General features: G+C 45.1%; 1 protein-coding gene across 1 annotated transcript in view; it reads right to left on the minus strand.

Moving 5' to 3' along the window:
• AOAH (acyloxyacyl hydrolase) overlaps positions 1 to 18,462 on the minus strand; it is a 92,519-nt gene extending 74,057 nt beyond the window's left edge. Inside the window, exons 1-2 of the mRNA XM_083468820.1 lie at positions 18,262 to 18,462; positions 14,232 to 14,347 (exon numbers count right to left, since the gene is read on the minus strand). Of these exons, the coding sequence (XP_083324946.1) occupies positions 14,232 to 14,346 (115 nt within the window). The 5' untranslated portion in view covers position 14,347; positions 18,262 to 18,462. The remainder of the gene's footprint in view (positions 1 to 14,231; positions 14,348 to 18,261) is intronic.
• Between the last annotated feature and the right edge of the window lie 4,537 nt (positions 18,463 to 22,999).

The following is a 22,999-nucleotide window of genomic DNA, read 5'->3' on the forward strand; positions in this document are numbered from 1 at the left end:
GTTACCGTATCCATGATTTGAAGTGCATTTGTAACCTAGATTATCAGGAGTCTTGTATTATGAGATTACTATTCATACTATAGGTATGAGAAGTAGGGAAGCAAGGAGCTAAAGAAAACAGTAATCTGTTATGGATTCTTTACTATTCTGAGAACTCCAAAGTAGGAAGTGAGAAGCGGAAGTGCCCTCTGTACAGTAGGGATAGCAAACCTGAGGAACCAGGCACAGTGTTCAAACATGGGTCCCCAGCTGTTGTTGGACTACAACTTCAATGATCCCTGACCACTGGCCCTGCTAGCTAGGGATGATGGGAATTGTAGTCCAACAACAGCTGGAGACCCAAGTTTGAGAAACACTGGACCAGAAGTTCTTCATACCTGATGAACAGTCAAAGAAGAAAAGCAGAGGAACCCAACACACCAATGGCAGGAAAATACCAAGAAGTTAAGCTTCCTAGATGAAAGGAAGGAATTATAAAATCAAAACCTTCTCCAGTCCATTTGCAACATAATGAGGTTACCTTGTAAAACATAATGCTAGATAGCAGAAGCTTGCAAAACCCTAGATCTGAGCCAACTAGCTGGTAAGGTGTATAGTAGATTTCTCAATTAGGACTAGGTCAGCATTTCTCAACCTCTGGGTCCCCAGATGTTGTTGGACTACAACTCCCACCATCCCATAGCCCTGGCCTTGCTAGCTAGGGATGATGGGAGTTGTAGTCCAACAGCATCTGGGGACCCACAGGTTGAGAACCGCTGGACTAGGTGACCAGGGAATGGCTCGTGGAGTCAAAAGACAACTAGAGTGGTCAGATGAAAAAGAGGTCAGGACTACTGTAACAGTTGCGCAAAAGGGGGAATTTTAGCAGGGGTGCAGTTTATTAGGTGTAGCTGCTGAAATTATCTCTTTTGCACAACTGATAAGGGTACAGAAAGCCCTGAATTCTTTTGCATCTGCTCCTCCTGTTGTTAATCAGTTAGGTTTCTAGGGAAGGCAGAGTGCCTGGTAGCACAGGATCAAAAGCACCGAGTCGTGGCTGCTAGATGACCCTGTGCAATGCCACCGTATTTCACTAACTCGGGAGCACAGTTAATCCCTGCTAATCCCATCAGGAACCAATCAGGAACTACGCCTAGTGGCTTCCAAGAAAGCCAGGGTTTGGAAGACAAATTTGCATCATGTTTCTGGTCATGCCGATATCTCGTAAGATATATCAATGCTTTCATGGATGGTGCAAGTCCAGCGGACAATGCAGTGTTATTGCACACAGCAGCAAGAGGGTCTCCTGTGTCGCAACATCTCCGCTTGCAGTCTTCAGTGCAGCATCCTGAATGCAAGCGTCTGTCTCATCCTTCCTGGATTTCAAATTCAGTAGTAAGTTAACAAGGGCACTCTGAACCCTCTGCAAAATGCATGCCTAGACTCCGGAATATGTGATAGACCAGGCATAGGCAAACTTGGCCCTCCAGATGTTTTGAGACTACAATTCCCATCATCCCTGACCACTGGTCCTGTTAGCTAGGGATGATGGGAGTTGTAGTCCCAAAACATCTGGGGGGCCGAGTTTGCCTATTCCTGTGATAGACTAATCAAGGGCTAATTCACATGGGCACGTACAGCACTTGATGACTGCCAACACAGATCCAACTCACATTCCCTCACATCGCCTCTCATGTAACGTTTTCCGAAGGAGTCAGGTACACATTCAGCTGCCAAGGGTACCAGAATAATGCACAGAGATCATATCAGTACACTGGATTTTGGATTATTTAGGAGCAGGGATTTTTTTCAAAGGAAATCCATGTCACTGTACCCATGAGTTATGAATGCAGAGCACCATTATAAGGTGAAACTGCTGTTTAGAAATTGTAGCTGCTTGGTGTACACTTCCATACTAATATTAATTGGTTAACCAGGTAGGAGCATCCTGATTTTAATAGGAGTATTAATACTTTTAATAGGACACATATTGTAGTTATACTACCTATACACACAAATATTAACAATCGCAGGATTTCATCTTGCTGGACTAAATATTAACATTGTTCTTTAGATTTTAAGGAAAATACCACCTGTTTTTTAAGACCTAAGGAAAATCTCTTCTGCTGATGTCACATTGTCAAGATGTTTTATTCTTGCACTTTAAATATTGATTTCAAATCAAGTTGACCCAGTTTGCAATCTAAGAGTAAGTCCCACTGAACACAATAATATTTGCTTTTGAATTGTCACATCTCAGATTGTATTGTAAATGTATTAGCTGCAGCAAATTGTTAAGGTCAGTTCACTTTCCCACTGTATGCAAGACACACCTTGCTTTGAGCAAAATTAGCTGAGTGCTATTCTCTGGTCCATGGGGTCACAAAGAGTCGGACACAACTAAACAACAACAACAACAACAACATTCTTCTCCAGGAAGTAGTACATGATTCAACCAGAGGTAAAGGTTGGATGGTTAAGCCCAGCCAAAGGTGACTATAGGGTTGCGGCGCTCATCTTGCTTTCATGCTGAGGGATCCAGTGTTTGTCCACAGACAGCTTTCCGGGTCATGTGGCCAGCATGACTAAACTGCTTCTGGCACAATGGGACACCGTGACGGACACCAGAGCACACGGAAACACCATTTACCTTCCCGCTGCAGCAGTACCTATTTATCTACTTGCACTGGCGTGCTTTCGAACTGCTAGGTTGGCAGCAGCTGGGACAGAGCAACGGGAGCTCTGTCGCACGGATTCGAACTGCCGACCTTCTGATCAGCAAGCCCAAGAGGCTCAGTGGTTTAGACCACAGTGCCAACCACAGCCAGAGTAAGAACTTCTAAGTCCCATTGGTTTAAATGAGACAGTGAAGCACAGATATCTTTCTCTTCCCAATGATCCTGGTGGAATCCAGTAGTGACCAGGACTGTGATTCAGAAGCTAAAGTGTTCCCATCTAAGGAGCTGGACCAAGTTCCTAGCTCTGAGTTGGATGTTGGTGAATCCTAGGACTGGCTGAACCAGAAGCCACAGTGCTGTGACCATCATAGGTGCCTTCTCGTGGCCTGAAGAACCCAAAGCACAGGGAACATACCAGGTGGAAGGTCTTAGATAGGTGCAGAGCATAGGAGGCACAGGCACAAAAGGCCTCAATTCACTTCCAACTTCACAGAGCCAGTTACTCACTAGGAGTTCATCACAGCGCTGTGACAACCCACCTGCCTTGCCCTAACCAAGGTCTCTTCTCCTGGGCAAGGACAGGGCACTCTCATCCCTTCAAATGAATGGGATGAAAAACTATTCCATCATGGACAGACTCTACTGCATCATCTCAAAACTTTGGAGTTGCAAAAAACTTTTTTTAAAAAAGCAACATTTAAGAGATTGGCTTCTTGGTAGCACTTGACAATGACTTTCACTCCTTGACAGGATGAAGGAGCATTTTTATTTCAAGAAGTGTCTCGGTATTACAACGTCTATCATCCCTTCGCAGCCAGACCTGAGCATTAATAAACCTGCCTGTCTCTTTTCAGATATAGTTTGTTCCACCTGCATTTAATTTACGAGGGGGATCAGAGCATACAATACTCATACTGTTCAACAGCAATAATCTAAAAATTCACATTTCAAGAGACTGCTTTCCTATCATACTAAAAAAGAGAGAATGTGTCTAATAATAAAATGACATTTCTAATAGACTAGAGGGAGTTTAGATGGGAGGAAATCACATCTCAGCTAATAAAGTCGGAGCGAGAGTTTGCTGGCCATGAACCCCCTGGCAAGCTGAACAGACTGTTGAAATTAATCTACTTCTGCAGCAAACATACAAAGGAAATTCTAATTAGAATGGTATCAATGGCTGCAGATAAAAGCCAGCACAAAGGAGTTCCTTTTTTTAGAATACAGGTTTTAAATGCGGGGAAAAGCGGCCAACTTTGTTATTATAGTTACGTGGGTTTAGTTGCATTGTGCATGATCCTGCTCGCATTAATTTAACCAGATGGGAATAGGACTTAACATTCTTTTTTATTGTTAAAATAGAAAATACGGATGTAAGACAATAGCATATGCCTGCATGGCACTTTCCCCTTTACGATTCAGGTTGCAGTACTATGTGCCCTTGAAGCCAGTGGAAAGTGAACGCATCTGTCTGACAAAGAATGAATTTTCCTGGTCTATCAGGCTAAGGGCTGATGGGAGATTCTTCTCCTGGCATACTGCAACACACAGCAGAAAGCCTGCCCAGTTGGTCTCTAAGTAGTGCTGGCTTCATTCAGAATTACAGTTCTGGTTGGTTCCAATCTACATATACAAACACTTTGAGTTAGCTGTGCAGACCTGGCTCAGGGCTTATTAGCCTCATCCATGACAGCAGTGACTATTCTTAAGTAAAAAATTAAAATAAAATAAATCCAACTTTTAACTGAAGATTAGAGTCCAGTCCGGAGAGAAAAGGTGGCTCCAGAATTCAGTTGCAGATTCTGAAGTTTTAAATCTCTCAGAAGTTTGAAAGATGTTGTGAGAATAATGTCCTGAAAGGTGGCAGATCCACTGACCTGATCCAAACATCTCATTGATGTGGGTGATTATGAACACAGGGACAAACCCTTCTTCTTACGTTTTTCACAGAGCAATTTGAAAATTAGGAAACTGCCCATTGCGAGCCCTGTGCTCAATTGCCAGGAAGCTGGGCACTTGGGGAGCACAGTGCAAGGGACTTTGCTAAGTGTCGACTGTTAAGTTGTGGGTGAACATATCAGACGACACAGCGATTCTTCAAACAGCTCTTGTTTATTCACAGGCCAGGACAGAACTGAGCTGAAGGGTTCAGTCAGCCTGCTTATATAGAGCTTCAGCACAACGTAACTGTAACAATTTTCTAAAACTATCCAATCACTGAACGTCACTTTCAATCCCTTATTTGCATAACTATCTACAGTATCCCCCTGCTGGCCCAGGGTGAGAACTTCAGTACATAACATTGACATTATGATATCAGGTTACTGAGAAGTGGGTTGTCGGGCCCACCTGGCAGAATTGGCCCCGGGGCCATGGGGGAAAATAAGGTCCTGACCCATTGGTCCAAAAAGGTCCCCCACCCCCGGATCTATACTGACCGGCAGGGGCTCTTCAGGGATCCTGCTCAACCTGGTGATGACTGAAGCTGGGGTCTTCTGCATTCATTGCCAGTGAGCCAAGACCCTTTCCGCAAGGGAACTGTTATGTACTAAGCTTGGATCCTAGAACAATAGGCAAGTAGGATCTTAGAATGCAACAACTGATTGGCCTGCAGGAAAAGACCAATCAGGCTCCAGGAGAGAGGCAGAATCAGCCTATTAGGCTGGTAGGATCCTAGAATGCAACAACTGATTGGCCTAAAGGAGAAGACCAATCAGGCTTCAGGAGGGAAGCAGAATCAGCCAATCAGATGGGACTCATTGTGTAAATAATGTATATAAAAGCCTGAGGTTTGGGGGGCAATTGAATCACTGTTTTAGAAGCTGCAATAAAGAGCACGAAACCACTACAGGACTCCGAGTATATTTCAGGAACGCTACGTACAGGCTTGTTCCTGTGCCCCTCCATCACGGAGACTTCCACAAAAGCAAGGGAGGGTTTCAAATGCCTCCCTCAACTTTCAACGCGGCTTCCTGAGCTTCTCTGCATTGCAGGGTCCCAGCTGTAGGGCAGTCTAGTAACTACGTTGATTTCCCCAATGTAGCAGTCGGTGTGACAGTTACGGCTGACGGGTTTGCTTCCAAAGCCCCACATGCAAAACAAGCGTGCTGTAGCCCACGCACTAGGTCTCCCAGGAACACCCCCCACGTATAAACATGCCGCAAAGGTCTGCTTTGTAATATGATAGCTTGCATCTCCTATCTGCCTTCCAGGGGAATGAGCTATCCTAGTTATTTAAACACTGACAGAGCTCCATGCAATCAAATGTGGTTCAAAATTCAATGGAAAATAAGGGCAGATGTAACAAAGCCCATTGCCTCCTGACTGTGGGGAAAATGATGGTTTTTATACAAACGAATTATCTGTTTTCAAAAGCTTTGCATCGTTATGGAAACAGAACAAATAGTTTATTTTGCTTGTCTTCTTTGGATATGAAATCCCAGACCTGCCGCTAGCCTCTGTGCAACTAAATCTGTAGGAAATACAAATTTGAATGAAGCAGCTGATTTTGTACTGCTTTCCTCCATAAAACAGAACTTCTGGATTCAAAATAGTTTGAGAAGCACAGCAAGAACCAACCCCTACTAGTCTAACACAGCCCTGTGGAAATCCTGAAGGAAAGCAGCCATCTGTAGAAAATAACATTCACTATCACTTGTAATACCCAACACATTTCTGGATTGTTCCTCATTAGGGGATAAAGTACACCCAAATGGCAAGTCAGGCATAGGCAAACTCAAGTCAGGCATAGGCAAACTCTGGCCCTCCAGATGTTTGGGACTACAATTCCCATCATCCCTAGCTAACAGGACCAGTGGTCAGGGATGATGGGAATTGTAGTCCTAAACATCTGGAGGGCCAAAGTTTGCCTATGCCTGCCTCAAGTACTGAGGACTTAGGGGACATTTTAAGGCTTCAAATTCCATAAGTGCATATGACTGAAATGCAAGTCATCTGTTGCAATACCTCCAGAAATAGCCCACTGCCTCTATGACCAATATTACTTGTTGAAAAACAACATATCCAAACGGTGTACATGTTGGTCAATAGTGGCAGTGGGCTATTTCTGGAGGTATTGCAACAGATGACTTGCATTTCAGTTACCATTAAATGGGAAATGGCAACATTTAGAAAGCTAGTACTGTATGTTTGGGAAACTTCCTGCAGTTAGAGAACACTTTTTCACCACCTTTTTTTTGCTAAGCAAGCCCTGTACTGTATTGCAACTCTCAGTTCATGTGTTCTTCAAGCCAGTTGTACTGGCATATATGGGGCTGTAACTGTGTTCTGCAACACACTCAATGCATGCAGGGGAAGATCAGTTGTGGTCGTGCTGTAAACAAAAATCTGCCCTTTTCCCCTTCTGGGGTATCCAAGAGCCCATACAGAGTCCTTACGTAGGTTCCCGATTGGTAGGAGAAAATAACAGAAGCCAACCAGAGAAGATTGAGAAGCAAAGCAGCTAGTAAGCCTAATCTTTATTAAAGCTGTTGCAACGGGGTGCTCCCCTCTCACGCAGGAGGATGGAGGAGGACCCAGAACCAAGGTGTGCCTGCCTTTATATAGACATTTTAAATTCCCTGCCCTGGAGCTCAAGACCACCCCTCCATACATCATACCTACATCACAGAAGGGGTGCAACCTAAGACCACCCCCCCAGATACATCATACGTACACCACAGAAAAGGCGGTCTATAGCAGAAATCTGAGTGCGTTGTTTATCTCGTCTAAACAGGTTACCTGTTTAATGGTCACTTGATTGGAATGCCTGGGGAGCCTGGCCAGTCTTTTGTAATGATAAATACTTAGTTCCTGAGCCAGGTCACAGGCTCACACCCTATTCATATCTTAAATGTGCCCTTAAGACAGGATTTGTGAAGGAAAAGACAATGGTGAGGCTTTTCCATTTTCCTTTGACCTTGCAGAGAAAACATTTGGTCAGTTTTGGGAATCAAAAATGGTTTCAGGTCGGTCTTCCTGTGCTGATCTACGTGCGTGCTTGGTTGGTACACTTATGAACATTTAACATATATCTAAGACCTCAAAATTCCTATCATAGTCATCAAACTGAATAGCCCCAGGATTTACAAAACCTGCCTTTGGGCACCTCTGCCAATCAGAAAGCACAAGTAATTGGGGGGCGGGCGCGGGATAACCTTCTTAATACAATGTCAGTGTAATGCACAACACACAAGATGTGCTGATTGGCCCAGTTTAAATGTAACATTCGGGAAGAAATGGCAAACTGACCGTGAATGGCAAAGGAACCCCATTTGAACAATGCAGGAACTCGGGTTTTGAACTGCAGCAACCTTTGGGACGTGGGTGGCACTGTTGGGACGCGGGTGGCGCTGTGGGTTAAACCACAGAGCCTAGGGTTTGCCGATCAGAAGGTCAGCAGTTCGAATCCCCACAACGGGGTGAGCTCCCGTTGCTCTGTCCCTGCTCCTGCCAACCTAGCAGTTCAAAAGCACGTCAAAGTGCAAGTAGATAAATAGGTACCACTCTGGCAGGAAGGTAAACGGCGTTTCCGTGCGCTGCTCTGGTTCGCCAGAAGCGGCTTAGTCATGCTGGCCACATGACCCGGAAGCTGTACGCCAGCTCCTTTGGCCAATAAAGCGAGATGAGCACCAAAACCTTGGCCTGAGAACATATTATACAACACACTGTTTGCAGCTTTTTGAGTATAAAGTACAAAAGGCTAGTGTAATATGCAATTTTTCCAAGGACAATAACTGAGAATCTATTTCTCATTCCATTTGTGGTTTTAGCAACAATGTAAATGTGACTTGACTGATATTAACTTCAGGACCCTAAGACCTGTACGAACACTTGTTCCCGTTCTGCTACTTCTCCATTGTTTAGCATCCATTATCTCTTGGGCTGATTCCTTGTTTCCTCAATTTCCTCTCCACGTCCCTTCCTTGCTTTTCATTGCCCTTCAGCCTTGAAAATGGACTCTATGGGTACACTATGCAGTCTTAACTGTTCATACTGATATGGTGACATGGACCTAGGAATAAGAAGAGGGGGAAGGACAGAATTTTCTGATATTTCTTCTTATCCTTAAATCAAATCAAAGCCTGATTTACGCTCGCATAAATTGCTCAGAAAGCAGTAAACTCACTCTGGACGGACACTAGCTGAAGCTCAGAGTTTAGATTGATTTTCAGCATAAAATGAATTGTGGTTTTGACGGGCATGCTAACTATAGCACCCCACAGGGTGTAAGCAATGTTTTCTAGCATGCCAATGTCCTCAACAGTTGTTGAGTGCAACTGTTTTGGCTGAGTTTTTGCAGTGCTTCCAGTCATTAAGCATTTCTGAGTATTGGGGAATCCATGATTCTTTCAATATGACTGCATGAGACATGAAATATATTATCCACCCTGTATTTTCCCCAAAATACATGTCACATAATGGAACCAACATTGAAATTCATTGAAAGACCAACGTAGTTAAGCAGGGACAGCTGGCTTAACAACCATTGGAACGAAGAAAATGTGATTTTTTAAAAAAAGTTGCATGTCATTTATTCAGATAAAATCCATGCAACTGTGAGAAAAAGAAATGGTCTTATTTTAAAAATGACTGTAGCTATTTGTGGATCTTACTTGTGGCATCCAATTAATGAACTACGTAAGAGATGCAATCTATTGCTTTTGCTATTGGATTGTGGGAACTGTTTAACTGTTCGTTTCCTTAGTTTTGACAAGTAAACGATTCCAAAAATTTGTAGTTAATGGGAGTGGTCCCTTGCCCCTGCTGAAGGCACAGGTTTAAAAATGTGGCTAAGAGAACACATTTTTCTTTTCTTTTCTTCAAACTGGTGTGTACCCTGTTGTGGAAAGGCACACAGAAAGCAGGGGGCCTGTAAAATTGCTCCCGTACATGCTCCATTTTTCTTGCAGATCTACCACGCCTCATTTACATGTGCTTCTTTCCATGATTGAATACAGAGGCTGCGGCGCTGAAAGAGCTAACTTTATAAATAGACCCCTTTCCTTCAGAGGGGGTTACTAATGAATAATTAGTTCCACAATTGCGACTATAATCAGGTAAATTATCTGCAGACGTAGCAGTTACTATACGGCTTATTTCCCTGTGCAATTAGCAACCACGCCGCAAGTCAGGGCTTGTTCCCATGATCTCTTTTGTCTGGAGACTGTTAATCCTTATTGAATACCCCTGATTAGCAACTCTCCTGGGGTGGAGGAAACTAGAACTGTGTGTACCCTACCCCTCTGTTGTTTCTACTAGCAGTCGGCATCAGAATTAAACTCATCGCAAGGAAGCGATTACTGCTGTACAACAAACCCTACTGAGGTTCTCCTGGGCTGGCTGGCTGGCTGAATGCCATTCCCCAATCTGAATGTGCCTTGTGTTCTTCAGGGTAAGAACAGCAGCAACAATAACCTGAGCTAGACCATGATTGGGAACCAGATGGCCTGCCGTTCTGAAGTGACTAGAAATAGTCTTTACAGTGGTACCTCGGGTTAAGAACTTAATTCGTTCCAGAGGTCCGTTCTTAACCTGAAATTGTTCTTAACCTGAAGCACCACTTTAGCTAATGGGGCCTCCCGCTGCGCTGCGCCACCGCCGCACGATTTCTGTTCTCATCCTGAAGCAAAGTTCTTAACCCAAGGTAATATTTCTGGATTAGCAGAGTCTGTAACCTGAAGCGTCTGTAACCTGAAGCGTCTGTAACTCGACGTACCACTGTATGAGTCTCGCAAGCACTTGCTATACTAAATCCACTTTCACTTTGATAAGCAAGGGTTGCTACCACACTAGAGACCCCAAGGCATTGCTATTCTGTAATTAGCCAGAAGTGAAATTAAAATTCAACACAGCACTGACTATAAGGCTACATTAACTTGCAATGCCCTCCCCTACAGCCAACAACCATCTATAATGTTTACTCAGAGATCACCCCTGTTCAGCAGTGACCCCTTCCAATGTCAGTTAAAAAAAATTTCTCCATCTAGGGTCAGCCTTTTACTTTTTCCTGGTAATGACAGTTAGTCATTACTGGTTTTCTTTCATTTCCCCACTCATTTGTGTGTTGTTCTTGTCAGGGAACTGCCATCAGAGGCACGGGAGAAGGAGAGGGTCTCTGATTCTGCAGGGGAAGGTCCAAGCGCTAGAGGGAGACTCAGCTGGGAAGAAGGGGAAGAGAATGAGTGTAACACCAGGGATCAGGGAGAGCAACGGGACAGGGAGGTGCAGGGGCTCCAGGACTCTTCATTGGAAGTTAGCGAGGAGAGCCCAAGCACCCCGCTGCCCACGCCCACCCTGCGCAGGAGACTCCCGCGCAGTGAAAGGCGGAAACGATTGGGTGTCAAACAACTCTTATGTTGGCAACGCTTTAAGAAACGCCCACAGACAGATTCTACGAGTGACTAAGAGCAGCCACGCTAAGATGGGCTGCGCAGTCCGGAGGGTTTAACCAGGCAATCCGATGCTCAAACGGAGCAGGATTACGCACGAGTAACTCCCAACCACTACAGTTCTTTTTAGCAGAACAGTGTTGTGATTTTGCCCTTAAAAAAAAAATGCTGAAAGGAAATCAGTAATTAAAATCCTCTGAAGAGTGAACACAAACTGACTAAGAAGCAACTCGTAACTAATATCCCAGCTTTGATGAGGAAGGAACAATTAAAAAAACAAACTGAACATGCAAACAGGAAGTAGTTCATTGAAGGTACAGTAGCCCTTAGAAATTTCAACAGGGCTTTGTCTGTCTACATAGAACAGACCAGATTTACAACAGCATTTTATAGTTGGATGGAGAATGTCTGAACATACTCCAAAAGGCAAGTGAACACAGGGTGCAAATTCTGAAAAAATGCAGAAGTAAACTACATTTGTGGCCATCATGATGGTATAAAAGCACATTATAATCATCAACCTCATCATTAAAATTTCTATACCTTCCCTCATCCAAGGAGGCCCCATTAGCTAAAGTGGTGCTTCAGGTTAAGAACAGTTTCAGGTTAAAAATGGACCTTCGGAATGACTTAAGTACTTAACCCGAGGTGCCACTGTATTATTTTAGCTGAGATGGCTGCTAAAAAGTTTTACAGATTGAAAATGGACAAAAACTACCGTATTTTTCGCCCCATAAGACACACTTTTCCCCCTCCAAAAATGAAAGGGAAATGTGCCTGCGTCCTATGGGGCGAATGCAGGCTTTCGATGAAGCCTGGAGAGCGAGAGGGGTCGGTGCGCACCAACCCCTCTCGCTCTCCAGGCTTCAGGAAGCTCTGCGCAACCCTCGGGAGACCGGCTCTGAGGGTTGCGCAGAGCTGCCTGCAGTCCCGGGATCAGCGCAGCTTTGCGCGGCCACTGGGAGCCGGGGGAGAAGCTCCACCCCGCTCCCGGTGGCCGCGCAGAGCTGCCTGCAGTCCTGGGACCAGCGCAGCTCTGCGCGGCCACCGGGAGCCAGGGGAGAAGCTCCGCCCCGCTCCCGGTGGCCGCGCAGAGCTAACTGCCTGCAGTCCTGGGACCAGCGCAGCTCTGCGCCACCATCCGGAGCAGGGCGCTAAGCTCCGCCCTGCTCCCGGTGGCCGCGCAGAGCTGCCTGCCATCCCGGGATCAGCGCAGCTCTGCGCCGCCATCCGGAGCGGGGCGCTAAGTCCCGCCCCGCTCCGGATGGCGGCGCAGAGCTACCTGCCATCCCGGGATCAGCACAGCTCTGCCCATCGCCAGCCCCACAAGCTCGGGGGACAGCGGGGAGGCAGAGCGTGCCTTCCCACTGTTCCCCGACCTGGTTCTTCCAGCCCCGCACCTGGGAGGGGGGAAATATATTTTTTTCTTTATTCCCCCCCCAAAAAACTAGGTGCGTCCTATGGGCCGGAGCGTCCTATGGGGCGCAAAATACGGTATATTCTATGTTTGCTTGGACATAAAACTGGGACATTTACATGCTTGAAAAAAATATCTCACTACTGTGTGCCAGTGAAAGGATTATTTCTCTACCGCCATTACATCAGCACATTTCTGAGTGGTGAGGGGTTTATTCGCAATTGCCCAAATCAAAAGGCTGCTGGAAGCCTTGGAGATGGGCTATGGAACATGTTTACTAGGCACCTATCCATTTAGGGATGGCAAAGAAAATTAATTTTGTTTGTGCTTTAATGAGAAGTAACTGAGTCACACTTTATGAACAAATATAAGATGTGAAACGCAATTAAACTTTGAAAATTGCACTGCTCTGAATTTATGTATGTGTTGGGGAAAAGTGAACATAAAGATTGCTTGCAAAGATGTGCATACAGAAAAGTGTCTACTGGGAGAAATTGCACTTAAATCCCAATGAATTATTATGGGGATTGTTTTCGGGGGGGGGGTGTTAATCGCAAATTGCTGTGGAAATGTGGAGAAGTGAATTTAAGAGTGGAAAAATGAGAAACAGAAATTAACAGATATTTTGTCTAGCCTCAATGCCATTGAATCTAAAGCATTAAGTCGAACTGAATCCGTTCTGGAAGCCTGTTCAACTTCCAAAGCATTCAACTTCCAAAGCGCGGCTTCCGATTGGCTGCAGGAGCTTCTGAAAATCGTCTGAAAACTGGAACAATCACTTCTGGGTTTTGATAGTTTGGGAGCCGAAACATTCGATTCAAAGGCGTTTGGCTTCTGAGGTTCCACTCTATAGTCTGATTCTATGGCAGGGATCAACAACCTAAGGCCCATGGGCCAGAAGTGGCCCGTGGAGGTTGTTTGATCAGCCCACAAGCCACCACCAAACTGAGCTGCCCACTGAGCTGTGCTGTGCTAAATCGGCGCAGCACGACACGGGGACTTGCTTCCACGGCGCCGAAAACAGCATCTGCGCAAATGCTGAAAATCACAGGTGCATGAGCTCTTTCACACACATGATCCGGTCCATGGAGGGGTCTCCGCAGGACTGATCCGGCCCAGACAAGATAAACTTTGCTGGCCCCTGATCTATGGGATCAATTTCGGTTCTTGAGGCCTGAAAATTTGGACAAGATGCTGGAAGCTGTGTGGCTAACTACAGGGTCTCGCAACCCTTGTACATCATGATGAATTTGAGAGAGTGGGTGCATCTCCTTGCATGACAGGGAGGTGACTTGAAAGAAGCCATAGTTGCTCCTGGAAATTATCTATTATGGGCTAGAGGCTTATGGGAGCTACCCCTCAGTCCCAAATGTCCACTTTGTGGGGAAGGTGCTCAAGACGCAACTGCCTTAGGCGTGGCTGCACAAGTCCTTGTTGCAGGGGTGTGCCAGATGAAACAGAGATGTTGCGAGGGGGTGGTTCTTAGGTCTGGGAATTAGATGGCTTATCTGTTCTGGATGTGGCTGCACTCAGTGGCGTGGGTTGTCAGCACCCGGGGCAAGGCAAGTAATTTGCGCCCCCTACCCTGTGGATTTGTGCCCCCTAACCCTAACCCCCAGATGTTGCGCCCGGTGCGGCTGGCCCCCCCTGCACCCCCCATGCTACGCCACTGGCTGCACTCTCCCTTAAGGTACAAGTGCATCATCTGGGATATTTTTATGAAGAGCTGTTTTAAATAAATACAACAAATAAGAAATCAGCACATACCTATACAGCTATGCTGCTTGTTTTGGACATTTGGAACGAGGGAGGCGTCTTTCAGCAAAAGCACGAAGAGGAGCACAAAGTTGAAGGAAGGAGCCATCTTCCAACTCACTCTCATTCTGGAAGTAAAAACATAGAGGAAGGGTGGGGGGAAATTTCTCAAAATCAGCATTGATGTAAGTGAAATTCGTAAGGACTGACTTCATTAAATCTCATGGAGGGAGACCCGAGTGTAGGAGCAATTCATGTGGTTCTTGCACCTGAGGAGCTGAGGTAACTGAGTGCTTTGCCAATAACGAACCAAACTTCGAGTCGCATGTTCTCACTGGGTTTGTGCGAATGCGTGCATGCGTTCGGGACAGAGAATCTATCCATTTCGGTTTCTCTCGTTTTTCCAATCTTACGTTCAGCTCCCCACATTTCTACATCAATATGCAATTTTTTATAAGCCATCATGAAATTCACTAGCATATAATAATAATAATAATAATAATAAATTTTATTTATATCCCGCCCTCCCCAGCCGAGCCGGGCTCAGGGTGGCTAACAACAGTCAAATAACAATCAAATAATAACACATTCTAAAAATATTTCATTATAAAAATTAGTTAAAATCAAATTGATGGCAACCGATTAAACAAAATTCTGTGCAGGTTGCCGGAGGAGGGAGTCAGGCTGCGCCCTGACCAAAAGCTTGGCGGAACAACTCTGTCTTGCAGGCCCTGCGGAAAGATGTCAGATCCCGCAGGGCCCTAGTCTCTTGTGACAGAGCATTCCACCAGGTTGGAGCTGCGGCCGAGAAGGCCCTGGCTCTAGTTGAGGCCAGCCTAACCTCTCTGAGGCCTGGGACCTTGAGGGTGTTATTATTTGTAGACCGTAGGTTTCTCTGTGGGGCATACCAGGAGAGGCGGTCCCGTAGGTACGAGGGTCCTAGGCCGTACAGGGCTTTAAAGGTTAAAACCAGCACCTTAAACCTGATCCTGTACTCCACCGGGAGCCAGTGCAGCTGGTATAGCACCGGATGAATGTGATCCCGCAGCGAAGACCCCGTAAGGAGTCTCGCTGCGGCATTCTGCACCCGCTGGAGTTTCTGGGTCAGTCTGAAGGGCAGCCCCACGTAAAGCGAGTTACAATAATCCAGTCTGGAGGTGACCGTCGCATGGATCACAGTGGCTAGGTCAGGGCGAGAGAGATAAGGGGCCAACTGCTTAGCTTGGCGGAGATGGAAAAAGGCCGCCTTTGTTATAGCTGTAATCTGCGCCTCCATAGAAAGGGAGGTATCGAAGATTACACCCAAACTCTTAACGGACGGTGCTGGCACTAATTGCACCCCCGCAAGAGATGGGAGTTGCCCCCTCGATCCCATATCGTCCCGCCCCAGCCAGAGGACCTCTGTCTTCGAAGGATTTAACTTCAACCGGCTCCCACGTAACCATCCAGCCACAGCTTCCAGACATCTGGTCAGTGTGTCTGGGGCCGAGTTAGGATGGCCATCCATCAACAGATAGAGTTGGGTGTCATCAGCATACTGATGGCAACCCAGCCCAAAACTCCGGACAAGCTGGGCGAGGGGGCGCATAAAGATGTTAAAAAGCATCGGGGAGAGAATCGCACCCTGAGGCACTCCACACACCAAGGAGTGACGCGATGACAATTCCCCCCCAAGCGCCACCCTCTGTCCCCGATCAGAGAGAAACGAGCGCAGCCATTGAAGGACTGTGCCCTGGATCCCCACGTCGGCAAGGCGGTGGTCCAGGAGTTCGTGATCCACCATGTCAAAGGCTGCTGACAGATCTAGAAGAATCAGCAGCCCCGACCCGCCTCGATCCAGCTGCCTGCGGAGATCATCTGTTAGGGCGACCAGAGCCGTCTCGGTCCCATGACCAGCACGGAAGCCGGACTGGAATGGATCCAAAGCAGATAAACACCTTTGTAAACACCTTTGTATGTTATTTTGCCTAATATGCACAATATCACAAAGCAATTTCCCCCAATACAATACATTTTTGTATCCACTTATATGCACACTACCCTGGTATATGCATTTGTGTAAAGGTAAAGGACCCCTGGACTGTTAAGTCCAGTCAAAGGCAACTATGGGGTTGCAGCGCTCATCTCGCTTTCAGGCCAAGGGAGCCGGCGTTTGTCCAAAGGCAGCTTTCCGGGTCAAGCAGCAGCATGACCAAACCGCTTCTGGTGCAACGGAACACCGTGATGGAAACCAGAGCACATGGAAACACTGTTTACTTTTCTGCCACAGCAGTACCTGTTTATCTACTTGCACTGGTGTGCTTTCAAACTACTAGCAGAAACTGGAACAGAGCAATGGAAGCTCATCCCGTTGCAGGGATTTGAACCATCAATCTTCTGATCGGCAAGCCCAAGAGGCTCAGTGGTTTAGATCCCAGCGCCACCCACATCCCTATGCATTTTTGTACACACTACTTGACTGGAGAACTGCGTTGCAAAATCAGGGTAAGTGCAAATTTCAAAGGATGGCTGTTGTTTTGGTTCTTCTCTTGTTTTGAAAAGTATGAATTTGGCAAGTGCATATTTAACTGTGAACTCAGTTGAATTTCTCCTGCATCCCTCTCTTCATGCACTACTTTTAATTTCCCACCCCTAAAACTTGGATATGGTTGCATGCTGAACTTCAGTCATGGGATCTAGAACTACACACAGCAGCTGTTATCATGTTTGTATTCTAAGTTTGTATTCTAAGTTCGACTTGGCAAATCTTCCCTGGAAAGCCTAATTTATGATGCAACCTGTCTGGGAAAATTAATGAGCAAACGCCTAAATTTTATTTCATCGGAACTGAGAATGATGGCGTCTGCCGCTCGAGGAGGACTTTTGGATCAGCGTGTGAGAATTTATTGCAAACAAAAGACTTACCAGCTTTTTTTAAAAAAGGGGGGAGAGCCTTACAAAGTTCACACAGAAGCATAATATTGCTTACTTTAACTCGCCTGTGGAAACAACTCAGAGGCTATTAAGAAGAAAAAGGATAACAAGAAGATTGAAAGATGGGACTGGTGAACACTAAAAGCAGCAGAAATATGAGATGACTGGACCCTTACTGAACTCGAAGCATGGGAACCCCCAACAAAAATATATAATTTGGCAAAATATTTGGACTTTATGATATGTATTGGTATAATTTGGAATAATTAATGTGATATGATTGGATTGTTAAATGGAAAACTTAATAAAAATTATTATTTTTTTAAAAAAGAACTACACACAGCAGCAGTTGTCTCTAGCAAAGCGAATCACAAAGCGGTTACTAGATTTTGATGCAAAGAGATGCAATGACAGGCACAAATCCAGCAGGCACTGCTTCTCCAAACACAGCATCTTTTTGTCAGGGAGAACTGTGGATGGTGAATTTTGCCCTCAGAAGCCCCTCTTAGGATCAAGAGAAGTGCCACCCTAATGACAGAAGCAGTTAATGCTGCAAGAAAAACTATTGCCAGGACATGGGAATCATTACAATTATTAATGGTGGAGCCATGGTATAATGCAATTTTGCCAACAGCATTTTGGAAAAACTGACACAGAAAGTAGCAAGAGCCAAAAAGAAACACGGCAATTTTTATGCGGTCTTTTTTGATTCCAGAAATGAGGTATATGGTAGAATACTACCCATAGTTTACAGCACAGTTTGGCTTGCATGCAGTACATATTTAATTATTTCCCCTTCCCCCATCCTATACATTCCTCCAAATTCTAATTCTAATTGATATGAAATACCTTTTGCTTATGGTCACCCGTCTAAGCAATGCACGTTACTACACATAATTTCATATCTGTAATAATTTTGGCATATACGCTTCAACACCAACCTTGTGAATATATTCAGAAATGTTTTGTTATTGCGCTAGTTTTAATTTTCTGCAATTGTTGCATGTCATATGCCCTAATGTAAACAAAGCTATATCGCAGTGCAGCCATGTTAAGCAGTTTGAAGGTGGAAATGAATACAAACTACATCACCAAAAAACATCCCAGCAGCAAAAGCCACATGCCTTACCAGTAGTTTCTGCAGCAGTCTCTCCTAATAAAACAGCAACAGCGAAGAAAAAATGCCTCCTGAGAAGAGGAGTCTCTCACAGAACTGGCTCAGTCTTCGTTTTCCTCTTCCTCTTTTCTTGACAAGTGTGGTTGGGTTAGCAGCGTGTGTAACCCGGCAGCAAAGTTCGCTGTTTGGGGTTTTCTCATAAACCTCATTCATCTGAAACCAAAGCATGAGGCAGAGATACATTTACTGACCAATTCAAAATTTGCCTAACCCTTTGATCCTATGAGTCTCTAGTGACATCAGCAATGTGTCTTGCAAATACAGTGGTACCTTGGGTTACATACGCTTCAGGTTACAGACTCTGCTAACCGAGAAATAGTACCTCGGGTTAAGAACTTTGCTTCAGGATGAGAACAGAAATCGTGCTCCAGTGGTGCAGCGGCACCAAGAGGCCCCATTAGCTAAAGTGGTGCTTCAGGTTAAGAACAGTTTCAGGTTAAGAACGGACCTCTGGAACGAATTAAGTACTTAACCCGAGGTACCACTGTATACAGAATACAAATAAAGAGGGAGCATTGAATGACTTATTTGCATGGCAAGGTTGTCCCAGCCTGCAGGCAAGATCTTCCCCACTTGCCAAGATATTTCTATTCCCGGTGAGCAACTTGGAGGGCCAGCCCTGAGGCTCCAGTATTCTCCCACCTGAGACCCTGTTTCTAAGCCCTGTCCCTGCAGGTGCCAACTTGGGAGAAAGGTGAAATATAAATACATTTAATAATATTAATAATAAATCCAGGTTCATACATGTAAACCAGGCTTCCTCAACCTTGGCCCTCCAGATGTTTTTAGCCTACAACTCCCATGACCCCCCAGCTAGCAGGACCAGTGGTCAGGGATGATGGGAATTGTAGTCTCAAAACATCTGGAGGGCCGAGGTTGAGGAAGCCTGAGGTAAACTCTGTAACTCAAGGTACGGAGTCACGGTGATGAATAAGGTTGATCAGTTAATAGCTTTTGTCCTGTAGACCTTTCCCAATGGACACCGGAAAATGCCAAAGTTCAAATAAACTGAAAACATTTAATGCATTTCCCGTTCTTTAGTCATGCAAATATATTTTTCTTGGCAGCTGTGAACTTTTAAAGATAGTGCTGCTGTCAGATTTTGTATATGGATTATTCAAACTATTCCCTTAAAAAGGAAGAGAGAGAATGTACAGGCAACCGTGAAAAATGGATGCCTCGTTGGTGCATAGCAGTCAGCCAGGTATTCTAAATGCAAAATGACATTTCTGTACCGGGTCCACTGATCCCTTTTTCTTCTTCCTCTCAGCTGAAATTCTTGCTAAGGTAGCAGCACATTATAAGGCCTACACATCCTTTAATCCTCTGAAGAACCTTTTAAACGCACATCAGATTATGACCCACAACACCTTGAAGTCTTTTAAAGCTGTAGGCCCTAAATTGAAAGGCATTACTCAGAAAAACAATGCTTTCAGAATATGAAGCTTTCAAGGTATATTTCTCATCTCCGAGGCCATTTTTCCTGAACGCAACATATCCTAATGCCACCACTTAAACAGTGATCCTTCTCTGACCCTTTCAAGGAAGGAGAGAGAGATGTTCGTTTCCGTTTCATTTTTAATTTGTTCGCTGCCTGTCAACACTGCTGCACGCGACGGAGTTTGCAAGCCATAAAAACGACAAAACCTGCAACAAAGATCACACATCCCATAACAATACAAATATGCCATAATGAAAAAAAAATGACAGTTAAAAAAAACACACACAACTTACGGTAAATTGGCCAAAGCAATATTCAATACAGTGGTATACCTCGGGTTAAGTACTTAATTCGTTCCGGAGGTCCGTTCTTAACCTGAAACTGTTCTCAACCTGAAGCACCACTATAGCTAATGGGGCCTCCTGCTGCTGCCACACCGCCACCACACGATTTCTGTTCTCGTCCTGAAGCAAAGTTCTTAACCCGAGGTACTATTTCTGGGTTAGCGGAGTCTGAAGCGAATGTAACCTGAAGCGTCTGTAACCCGAAGTACCACTGTAATCCATTTAACAGATGTTGCGGCATTGTGGCTGTGTGTGCCCCTGGCCCAGATCTTCACTCTAAAGGTGGCCTAGGTAAACTGATACTCTCTCAGCCTCAGCATTTGAAGATGATGACCTACAACAAAGTGCTACATTGTGCATTGCTACTGCTCAGGAGACAACCTTCCATTCCACTTCCAACAGGTCTCACTCCCCCTCGCTCCCAAGTGTCAGCAGACTTTCTGTGGTCATTGAATGCACTTGGTTCTCATTGGGCTTCTTTAAGGCGGGGGACGTCCTCCCAACTTAGGTTTCCCCCATAAATGTTTTCATCAGTTCTGCAAACCATTTTTCCCCCTCAACCTGCTGCTATTTCCATTTTGTGCGTTGCTAAAGTTGTTTTGTCCAGCAACTCTCATGGACTGAACATCACAAACAGAGACACTCAAATGTTGTTGGGTTGTATGTGAGAGAAAGAGAAAGAGAAAGAGAAAAAGAGAAAGAGAAAGAGAAAGAGAAAGAGAAAGAGAAAGAGAAAGAGAGAGAAAGGAGACTTCAAAGCTCTTCCTTCTAAGACAAGAAAATACCCACAGCAAGAGTGTTTAGCCTGGAGAAGAGGAGAAGAGGAGGTTAAGGGGTGATATGATAGCCATGTTCAAATATATAAAAGGATGTCACATAGAGGAGGGAGAAAGGTTGTTTTCCGCTGCTCCAGAGAAGCGGACACGGAGCAATGGATCCAAACTACAAGAAAGAAGATTCCACCTAAACATTAGGAAGAACTTCCTGACAGTAAGAGCTGTTTGACAGTGGAATTTGCTGCCAAGGAGTGTGGTGGAGTCTCCTCCCTTGGAGGTCTTTAAGCAGAGGCTTGACAACCATATGTCAGGAGTGCTCTGATGGTGTTTCCTGCTTGGCAGGGGGTTGGACTCGATGGCCCTTGTGGTCTCTTCCAACTCTATGATTCTATGATTCTAAGAGTGAATGAATGGGATGGAGGCTTTATATTTATATATCCCTTTTCTAGCTACCCCAACCCACTCTAAATAGATAAAAAGATCCCACTAAATCCCCCTTCTAGGGTTTTTCTAAAGGTTTTTGCACTTCCGCAAGCCTCAGGCTAAACCCGAGCCTACTGAGAGCTCTATCCTATGCTGCTATGGCTACATAAGTGACCGCAGAGTGAGAACTGTATTGCAAAGAGAATATATTACAGGGCTGTTGGGGGAAAATAAGCGAAGCACCCAATCAGTGCTGCTGCTATTGTCATCTACCAATGCCTAATTGGATGTGCCAGACCATTGTCTTGCCTCGGTAATGGGCTGGATGAGAGCCAATAAACTGAAGCTCAATCCGGATAAGACCAAGGCACTGCTAGAAGGTGGCTCCCTGGTTTGTGATAATTCGCTACGTCTAAGAGATGATGGTGAAATGTTTCAAGTTATCTGAACTGAGATATAGTAGAACTTGTAGGTGAGCATACAGAATATATTATTTAAAGATATCCAAAGGTCATCTATGGAAACACACATGGAAAGAACACCCAGAGAAGGAAACAATGTGAATTGTTCATGTACTAATGGCAGAAGTTTCAAATCAATGGAGGAACTGACGTTTGTGGTGCTGAGTGACTAGAGAGAGCAAGTGAGCAGAAGTAGCAGAACATAGAAGAATGACTCAGTGGGATCTTTTTATCTTTATATATATATCAACAGATAACAATATTGTTGTTGTTTAGTCGTTTAGTCGTGTCCGACTCTTCGTGACTCCATGGACCAGAGCTCGCCAGGCACTTCTGTCTTCCACTGCCTCCCACAGTTTAGTCAAACTCATGCTGGTAGCTTCGAGAAAACTATCCAACCATCTCGTCCTCCATCGTTCCCTTCTCCTTGTGCCCTCCATCTTTCCCAACATCAGGGTCTTTTCCAGGGAGTCTTCTCTTCTCATGAGGTGGCCAAAGTATTGGAGCCTCATCTTCACGATCTGTCCTTCCAGTGAGCACTCAGGGCTGATTTCCTTGAGAATGGATCGGTTTGTTCTTCTTGCAGTCCATGGGACTCTCAAGAGTCTCCTCCAGCACCATAATTCAAAAGCATCAATTCTTTGGCGATCAGCCTTCTTTATGGTCCAGCTCTCACTTCCATACATCACTACTGGGAAAAGCATAGCTTTTACTATACGGACCTTTGTTGGCAAGGTGATGTCTCTACTTTTTAAGATGCTGTCTAGGTTTGTCATTGCTTTCCTCCCAAGAAGCAGGCGTCTCTTAATTTCGTGGCTGCTGTCACCATCTGCAGTGATCATGGAGCCCAAGAAAGTAAAATCTCTCACTGCCTCTATTTCTTCTCCTTCTATTTGCCAGGAGGTGATGGGACCAGTGGCCATGATCTTCGTTTTTTTGATGTTGAGCTTCAGACCATATTTTAGATAACAATACACACACACACACACACACACACACACACATATTTGTTGCAGGAAAGGTTGCTCTGTATGTCAGAGACCCTACAGCTCCTTCCCCCAAATAAAAACTTAAATCAGCTCACAAATTCACTATGTATAGAAATGCCAGCCAAAAATGGGAAATTAAGTATGGAGGAATACTATCGCCCTGATCAAACTCTGATGGTGATCTTGAGACAGAGGGGATAGGAAGGTAGTCAAAGAAGAAGTGGCCATTTGAAACTGGCAATTTCAGCTATTCTTG

The sequence above is a fragment of the Podarcis liolepis genome (genome assembly GCF_965112155.1).
Source record: "Podarcis liolepis genome assembly, chromosome: 12".
In the NCBI taxonomy this organism is placed as follows: domain Eukaryota; kingdom Metazoa; phylum Chordata; class Lepidosauria; order Squamata; family Lacertidae; genus Podarcis; species Podarcis liolepis.